The following is a 9901-nucleotide window of genomic DNA, read 5'->3' as shown; positions in this document are numbered from 1 at the left end:
TGGCAGGAATAGAAACAGGACCCGGTGCGACCACGTAAACGGCTCAAATTTAAGTGTATAATACACGGTTTTCGGGATTTATGGGTCCCGGAACAAAAATATCCATAAATTACAATGATGGTTTCACGGGTCAAATAAAGTAGCGACACCAATTTTGAGACGCAACATAGTACATTTAGGGGTGTCGGTACGCGATAAACGTGTCTTGGGTGAAAATTAGGTACACCTTAAAAATAGATGAATACTTCTTATTTAGGGCTGAAAATCGAATACAGTAACCCATGAACCAACCCCTAACACGTGGTACAAAAACTGGCAGGAAAATAAATAGGACCGGTACGACCTCCTAAACGGCTCAAATTTAAGTGTATAATAGACGGTTTTCGGGATTTCAGAGTCTCGGAATAAAAATGTTAAATCATATCGATGGTTTCACGGGTCAGATAAAGTAGCCACACCAATGAGAAATAACAAAGGACATTTGAGGGTGGCGGTATGCGATAAAGGAGTCTCGGATGAAAATTAGGTACACCTTAAAATTAGATGAATATTAATGATTAAGGGCTGAAAACCGAATACAGTAACCCATAAACCGACCCCTGACACATGGTAGAAAAACTAGCAGGAAAAGAAACAGGACCCTGTACGACCTTCTAAACGGTTCAAATTTAAGTGTATAATACACGTTTTCGGGATTTCAGGGTCCCGGAACAAAAATGTCAGTAAGTCATATCTATGGTTTCACTGGTCAGTTAAAGTAGTCACACCAATTTTGAAAAGCAACAGAGGACAATTAAGGGCGCCAGTACACGATAAACGAGTCTCGGGTGAAAATTGTTTACACCTTAAAAATAGATGAATACTTCTTATTTTGGGATGAAAATCGAAGACAGTAAATCATGAACCGACCCTTGACACGTGGTTGAAAAATTGGCAGGAAAAGAAACAGGACTCGATATGACCTCCTAAACGGCTCAAATTTAAGTGTATAATACACGGTTTTCGAGATTTTAGGGTCACGGAACAAAAATGTCAATAAATAATACCGATATTTTCACAGGTCAGTTAAAGTTGTCACACCAATTTTGAGAAGCAATATAGGACAATTCAGGGTGTCGGTACGTGCTAAACGTGTCTCGGGTGGAAATTAGGTACTCCTTAAAAATAGATAAATACTTCTTATTTAGGACTGAAAATCGAATATAGTAACTCATGAACCGACCCCTAACACCTTTAGAAACGGTGGTTTTCGTTGATCTTACGAAATTGGAAATAATTTTTTTCTAAATCCTCTTCTATAGGGCCATGATGTCTTAAAATGATTATCGGATGTTCGTGTCACTCTCAAAACAACATATAATGTATTATACAATTGTTTCGTGATCACGATCATCATAAAGTAATCTTAAGCCTTGTTTGGATAGAATGATTTGAAAGGGAAAGGTGAGGAGAGATTTGGAGGGAGAGAGTTTTCATTATTTGGATAGCAAAATAGGGGTTAGCGATTTGGAGGAAAGGGAAAACGAATTACTCCATTTCCCTCTTCCAAAGCAAATATTTTTCCCCCAATATAGGAAAGATTCTTATGCCAATTTGATTACCAACTGTTTTTTTTTATATGGTAATGTCTGAATTTGAATAGGGTAGAACCAAATCAGGCAAACGAGTCATTTGGTTGAGTTAGGTGAAACTGGATTGAGTCATACATATTGTTCTACATCTCAGGTTGGATTGAGTCATACATCTTGTGTCATTTTAGGTTAGCCATTTTCGGGTTGGTGGTTAAAATGGTTAGTAATAATCTTAACTAGAGACGAGGGATTTGTAAAACGACATACTCGCATACTCGGTATTTATAAAAAGAGTGTATGATAATTTGTCCTTTTCATTTAATGTGTATAACATTTAAGAGGACTTAGATTTATATCGTAATAGTTTAAGTCATTTGAGTAATTTTGGATCGAGCCAACTACAATTAGGGCAACTTTGGGTTTGATAAATTTTGAGCCAAGCAAAGTTCCGGTCGTGTTTGGGTTGGATCATTCTTTTCAAGTTTTGGGACATGTTCGGATCATCTAATGTTGGCTCTCCCTTCCGATTTAACACATTCGTGTACTTAGAAATTGAATTCGACACCTTTGATTAATCTTAGATCAACTAATCTTGTCCTTAGACGCCTCAATACTCGATATTAACCATGCAACCTAATTTACAAGTAGTAAAATCACAAACTTAATAGTGCATACAATATACTGAGATATTGTTGTCAACCTAGGTAGTAGCACTGAAACAGACGGACACAAAACAGACATGTGACACGGCATCCCATGAAATGTAGGACACTGGACACATTTTTTAAATTTAATAAATTATATGATCAAATTAAGGGTTTAATCATTATTACCATTTTCATTATCATCACTTGAGACTTTTCTTTATTGAAGAAATGTAAACATAAAGAAAAAAACAAGTTATTACAACTTATAGCCATGCATGGTTCTTCAAGGGAGTGACAATAGCCTTAACTTGCAAGTAGTTGCTTAAGCTGTAAACTCCTTTCTCTCTACCAATTCCACTCATTTTATACCCACCAAACGGAATCGCAGCATCGAAAATGGCGTAACAGTTTATCCATACTGTACCCGCTCTAAGTGCTCGCGCTAAGCTGTTCGCCATGTCTAAGTTCTGGGTGAAGACTCCGGCTCCTAGTCCGTAGGGAGTGTCATTTGCTCGACGAACCACCTCATCCATGCTCCTAGATAAATTCCAGATAAAAATTAAGAATTTCCCCTTCATTTGGAAATTAAATAAATTGTTTTTTTTTTGGTGTTGACCAGGAGTATCCCCAACCGACAGCTGAGACAATCTCCTTTGGGGTACTGAAGACAATTTAATGGGTTGACCCCTCCCAAGTTTGACTTTTACATTCGCAAGAGTCAGGAATAAATTGTATGGATTATGTTACTCACTTGTATTTCAAGATAGTTTGCACAGGGCCGAAAATTTCATCTTTTGCGATCAACATATCGTCCTGAAATCGATTGGGAAGAATAGTTTAGACATGAAGAGTCGGGTAGTGGCGGTTTTTTACTGAATTGAGGAAGAGAATATCTACCTTCACATCAGAGAACACGGTGGGCTTAATATAGTAGCCCTTTGTGCCGATTTTGTCTCCTCCGGTTTCTAGTTTAGCTCCACTCTCGATACCTAAGTTTATATACTTGAGTATTTTCTCGAATTGAACAGGATCGATCTAGAAAGTTTAAGAGAAACACAATCAATATAACTGCAACAACAAAGCCTTACTCCCAATATAATTTTACGCATTTTTTTTGGTGACGAGGGAACCCGCAGCCGCTACCTTCGGTACGCACTGGGTAAACCCTCGAGTGTACGTGATAGCCTGCAAACCACCACGTATACCAGGTAAGCCACCCGAGGTGACGGGCTCGGGCCAAGAATGCTCCACAAAATTTTGCTCTTGGGGAGGCTTGAACTTGGGTCTCCTGGGAATTTCACCCAAGTTTTAATCACTAGACTCCACCCTTGCGGGCATTTGAGTACTTTAAAACGGGGAGAAGAGAGCGAAGAAAAGCAAAGAGTATTGTGTACGGCATATATACCTGAGGACCTTGCTCAATGCCCTGCTTGAATGGATCCCCAACTGTGCGTCTTTCAGCTCGCGCCTTAGCTTTTTCAACAAATTCATCATAGATACTTTCATGGACAAAAGTACGAGATCCAGAGCAACAGCATTGCCCCTGAAGAGAGCAAGAAATCGATATTTATAAACATATTTTCCTGGCCAAGAGACCGCTTGTGAATAAAGAGGGGAAATGAGGGATTTTTGTACACAAACAAACCTGGTTGAAAAAAAGCGCAAAATGCGCAGCTTCAACGGCACTGTCTATGTCTGCATCTTCACATATAATGAACGGAGATTTCCCACCGAGCTCCAAAGTTACATTCTTGAGATTACTTTTTGCAGCTAGTTCCATTACCGATTTCCCGGTGCTAGTTGATCCGGTAAAAGCAACCTGTTAAACAAGTCAGACGTGTAAATTAAACTTTAGCTGCAGAGACGCTTAATGCATGACGACTACAAACGTAAGGTTATTGCTGATGTCCTCGAGAATTTCAGAGGAGCAGATATCAGCAAGTTCAGTTTCTGAAAAGTAGTTATCAAGGCTTCAGAATTACACAGCAAGCGGAATAATATAAGCTGATTTTCTGATAATCGGGATATATAATTTCACAGAAAAGTGATCAAGTTCAGAATACGGAATTCAAATTTCACGAAGAACAACAAAAACTGAAGAATACCTTGTCGATGTTCATATGCGAGCAAATAGGCGCACCGGCAGTAGGACCAAAACCAGAAATGACATTAAGAACACCAGGTGGAAGTCCCGCCTGTCATTCATATCATAACATCAAAAAAATAAAAATTATTCGAGAAACTTTAGTCCCATAATATGTTCCAAATACCATATTTTACTCCGACTCTTCATATTAGCCCTAATGCTAAAGATGAAATTTATGACTTCTAAGAAAGGCAGAGTGATTCAAGCAAATACCTCCTGAAATAGATTTGCTACGTAGAGGGCCGACAAAGGAGTCTGCTCGGCTGTCTTCAGAACAATAGTATTACCGCAGGCTAAAGCTGGTCCAACCTTCCAAGCAAGCATTAGAAGGGGGAAGTTCCATGGAATAATCTGGCCTACTACACCAATTGGTTCATGCAGGGTATGGACCTGAAATGGCCCATCTGCTGGAACTGTAAGACCGTGTATCTTATCTGCCCAACCTGCGGATTTTAGCCCAACAATTTCTTTCAGTCGGTAATTTACTGGTAAATTTGGAACAAAAATTTCCGTAGTATTGATAAAATACGAGTACTGATACACATTTTTGAAATTCTGGCTCTGCCACTGCATATAGTAGTATTGATAAAATACGAGTATTATGGTACTGAAATCAGTAACCCAAGGTGGCGCAAACTTGGTTTCCTAAAGGAAATTAGCTTCAATCACTTACCAGCATAGTAACGGAAAAGGCGCACAAACATGGGTACTTCAATTTTGGCAGATTGCTCATAAGGCTTGCCATTGTCCCAAGTTTCAAGTGCAGCAATGACATCATTATGCTTTTCAACCAGATCAGCAAATTTCAAGAGTATTTTCGACCTTTCCTGCATACGTAAAAAAAAAACACCAGCAAAAGTCGCTTCAGATCGAAAGTTACGTTATTCAGCAAGCACTACAAGATGCAGATGACAGTATGTAAGTAATTTGAAAAATAGATTACATAAGCTGTCATTTTCGGCCATGGTCCTTCATCAAAGGCCGTCCGAGCAGCAGCTACGGCCCTGTTAACATCCTCGGCGTCTCCTTCAGCCACATCAGCTATCACATCTCCTGTCCTAGGGTCTACTGTGTGAAATGTTTTCCCTGAAAATACAACAAAAAAAAAACAGTGGAGTACATCACTTACGTTGCTCGGATTCTTCAAAATTTATTACATTACCCTTACCAGACAGTGGACACTCAAACATCAGTATTAACAGTTGACGCCTTAATGCGGTTTAGATTTAAACACGCCTTAATGCGGGTTATTATAATAAATCAAATTAAACACCTTACATTATTATTCTACACATATTTGGGGTGTAGGTAAGAAATGACCGAAAATCGAGTATAGAAAACTGAAGAGCAAACCTGATGCTGCATCAACAAATTGGCCATTAATTAGCAACTTAGTATAATTGATTTCGACAGGTGGAGTAATTGGTTCATCAATGGCCGCGGCAGTGCTGTATCTGTAGAGGCCTCTCTTCAGACAAGAATTCCTCCCTATTTGAACACATATAAAAGAATTACTCCGTAGTTCGTACATGATAAAACCATGATATTCTGAATTAAGCCAAACAGGTTATACAATATTTAGCTAACATGTGAAATCAATCTAGTGAAGTAGCTAGCAATCCTTCGATGCAATTCTCTACGTGATTTTCATCTTGCTTCATTTGGAAGCAACATTTTTGTGTTGCCAACACACCGGTAAGACTTGCATTTCCAATTGGTCATTAACAATGCAACCCATTCTCAACAGTTTTTTTTTAAAAAAAAAAAAAAAAAAAAAAAAAAAAAAAAAAAAAAAACAGATTGATCCTCTAAGGTAACAACATATCTCATCCTTTCGAATGATAGAGGTAAGTTGAAGTCACAGGCTTTCAAATCACCTCGAACCATTCTCAACAGGTTGAAAAGACACGGATTGGACCAAATTAAAAAGAACAAACAGTCCTCACCTAACTATATTTAAACTTTAGCAATCATGTACACAGTCTTTGGTTTTAATACCATTAATCATGAAAAAGAAATGGCCCACTCATTTAAGAATCAAATTCATGATCACAAAGAAGTTCATCCTAAAACCAATTGGCTATACGACTTTACGAGCACAGCAAGCTCTTCGGTTTATAAAAGGATTTACATAACACAAATTCTTGTTTAAGACTGACATATCTGTCTTAAATAATAAAACAGATATAATAGATGAATGAGACAAAAAAAAAAAAGCATATAATGCCCAGAGAATGACAAAATCTCGTCACATCCACCTATAGGATAAAGTATCTGACCCGTTTTACATTTGGACAGATATAATCATTTTAAGGAAGACCAACTATGTAACAATTGTAACAACTCCACTTTTTAAGGCTAATTATCAAAAGAAGATATACAAAATCCACATTTCTAATGCTTAAAAAAAATCAAATCATAAGACGGTTTTAGTTTTATTAGATTTATGGTGGTAGTTGGTACCTCGTGAACTTGGACTACATGCAAGTATGCAACAATTGTAACAACTCCACTTTTTAAGGCTAATTATCAAAAGAAGATATACAAAATCCACATTTCTAATGCTTAAAAAAAATCAAATCATAAGACGGTTTTAGTTTTATTAGATTTATGGTTTGTTTTTATCTTAGCTATTGTTCAATGTATTATTAGGATCGCTCATGCTATAGCTATGTCTATAGCCTAAGAAAGCGATCTTTTTCATTCTAACAAAAAAAAAAAAAAAAAAAAAAAAAAGAGAGAAAAATCAAATCACCTTAGTCTTTTCCACTGTTCATACAAAATTTTCCCTCAAATCCAATATCTTCATTTCTATGAAAAATACTCTCGGAGTTATTGCGTAAGACCGTTTTACAAATGACACAGTTCTTTAACATATTTAAAAACATTGCCGATGTCAACTAACTTACTTTGGTCAAACTTAAGTGTGATGGTATCCATGACCTGGGTTTAAAACCCGTCAGCATCATAATTACTCTTGTGGCTCCCTTTACTAACGGGAATAAATTAGTGTTTAACCAATATACGGTAAGACGTCTTATTCTATAATTTGTGTATGAACAGTGAAATTTTCTTCTATCAATCATATACTCATAAATCAGCAAACTCACATTAAAAAGAAAAATACAACAATTTATAAGATAAATAAATATAAATAAAACAGAGATAATTAATTACAGTATATTGATTTACCAGAAGATGATGAACTGAGATAAGAAGTTACTGATCGAGATAAAAGAGATGAAATTCTTCTGCTTGCCATTTTTTTTTTTTTCTCTTCAAAAATTAATTTAGTTGGAGAGATTGTTGGTAAATATCCTGAAATGCAGGGAATGCAACGAAAGAAGGGAAGAAGAGTGAGCAATGCATGAAATACCAACCAACTACTTAAATAGGAATAGTATTGTCATCAACTTTCTCCACTCATATTTTGTTGTTTTATAGAATTTATACCGACGATAATGAGACTATACTAGTATGATACAAATATCGGGAATGGATCCTTTCAATTTCTTTTCTCTCCATTTCCTCTCACATTCTCTTTAAATAATACTCCGTAATTTCTTTTTACATCCCAATTTTTCTTTATTTTTATGCGTAAATTTAGAACCGTTACATGTTGTCAATATGTGATCCAGCCCATTAATTGGTACTTGCCTATCCATTTCTTTTGAGAAAATGGAGAGTAAATGAGCTCCAAATATTTGGAACGGTTTTCTATAAGACGGTTTTATAATTTATTTTATAATTAGTGTTTTTTTTTTGTGTGTAAAGGGTGTCACACTGTTATAAGGGTAAATTTGATACTGACGACTGACGAGCTTTGAGAAGTCACGGGTAACACCTTTCAGAACAGATACTTTATTATGAGAGACGGTGTTTAATTATGTTACTCCCTCTGTCCCGGTTATTTATTGTCTTTTGATTTTGGCACAAAGACCAAGGAAAAGGGAGATGAACAATTACTAAATGACAAGTGTAATATTGGGTGTGAAAGATTAAATTACTCATTAAATTCATTCTTAAAATAAAAAGGATAACAAATGACTGAGACACCCAAAAATGAAAAGGACAACAAATATCCGGAACAGATGGAGTATTTAATTATTATTTTTTAGCATCTCTTTATGTTTTTTTTTTGCAACATTTTCAACGTTTATTGTGGCCAAAATTACTTTTTGTAAAAGTGTACCCACTCTATGATATCATTTTTATTAAATTATTGCATAGTATTTTGTGAGAGTCTCTTAAGAGGCTTACGATTAGTATCATAGTCTAAAATCCTCTGAAAAAACGAGAATTAATACAAATTAACTATTAACCAAAACAGATAAGGCAAAAATTCACAAATGTATCAACAAGATAGGAGTACTATTCTTTCTATAATAAATCATGATAATTTCTTGAAATGATGTTTTAATTAGTAGAAACATAAGTCAATTTTAAATATAAATTTCAGAAATGATTGTGTTCTTCAAAAGGAAAATTGAAGGTGAAATGACAAGAATCAGAAAAGGACATGAGTAGAATTAATTAGCATCTATCTTTCAAACACGATTCCTTATTTGTCAAATAAAGCGACATTTCACACCTATGGAATGTTATATTTTCTTCTTTCAAATTAATTTAATTAATTTAATTGGTAATTGATCTTCAAATTGATTATGACTTATGACTAGGATACAACACTTTCTAATTTCTATATCATCATCCATCCATCCTACGCCTATCTTTTATTAGAGTGAAACAGTTTAAACTGAATTAAACTAAATTTAATGAAGCTCAACTAAATTGCACTGAATTTGTTGAAGTTGAACTAAACTGAATTAAACTGAAGTTAGGAGTTAATTTGTGAAGAGAAGAGCTGAATTGAAAGAAGCTAAGCTAAATTGAACTGAAATAAGTTGAAATTAAGTACAAAAGAACAGAGCTTTAGTATATTTATCAAAATATGTAAAGTTTCACTCCTACTTGTATAAGACAACTCTTTCACACATGTATTAGTGTAAAATTACAAGTTAATTGATATACTCGTATAAAAATTTTTATAAATAATTTAGCTTATCATTTGAACAAATGGAGAAACTAGTGTTTATCTTTTTTATTTTATTAAAAAATTAATTGCATGAGGCTGGTACACACAAAAAGTCACACTTTACCCCCAAAAAAAAAAACAATTTGAGACAACTTGTCACAAAAAATAATCAAGTAAATTCATGGCATTAATTTTATTTTCATACCAACTATTGTTCGCAATACAACAACATTACCTCATTGTCTTAATATCTCCAGCAATTTACGAGATAAGAGGGTCAGATGTACACGATTTTATCCTTGTGTTAGTAACATAAAAGGCTGTTTTTGAATAACCTGAGATAAAAATAAACAATAGGCCTTACTTGTGACGGATATATCCGTCACAAGCTTGTGACGGGTCAAGTATCATCCACATGGATAGATAAGACAAAAAGTAGAATGCATAGGAAATCATAAATGACTTATCTTTATCATTTCATGTGGATTTTATTTGACCCGTC

General features: G+C 35.2%; 1 protein-coding gene across 1 annotated transcript; it reads right to left on the bottom strand.

The window, feature by feature from the left end:
* Positions 1–2208: 2208 nt before the first annotated feature.
* Positions 2209–8075, bottom strand: LOC141598612 (benzaldehyde dehydrogenase, mitochondrial-like). The gene is made up of 11 exons (XM_074418313.1): positions 7557–8075; positions 5718–5852; positions 5308–5450; positions 5038–5191; positions 4578–4807; positions 4324–4413; positions 3864–4037; positions 3624–3761; positions 3116–3253; positions 2970–3031; positions 2209–2755 (listed from the first exon to the last, which is right to left on the bottom strand). The coding sequence occupies exons 1-11, from the start codon at positions 7624–7626 to the stop codon at positions 2482–2484; spliced, it is 1608 nt and encodes a 535-aa protein (XP_074274414.1). The 5' UTR covers positions 7627–8075; the 3' UTR covers positions 2209–2481.
* Positions 8076–9901: the final 1826 nt, after the last annotated feature.

The sequence above is a fragment of the Silene latifolia genome, chromosome 9 (genome assembly GCF_048544455.1).
Source record: "Silene latifolia isolate original U9 population chromosome 9, ASM4854445v1, whole genome shotgun sequence".
Lineage (NCBI taxonomy): Eukaryota > Viridiplantae > Streptophyta > Magnoliopsida > Caryophyllales > Caryophyllaceae > Silene > Silene latifolia.
The sequence above is the reverse complement of the archived record's forward strand: the minus strand, read 5'-3'. Positions and strand labels throughout refer to the sequence as shown.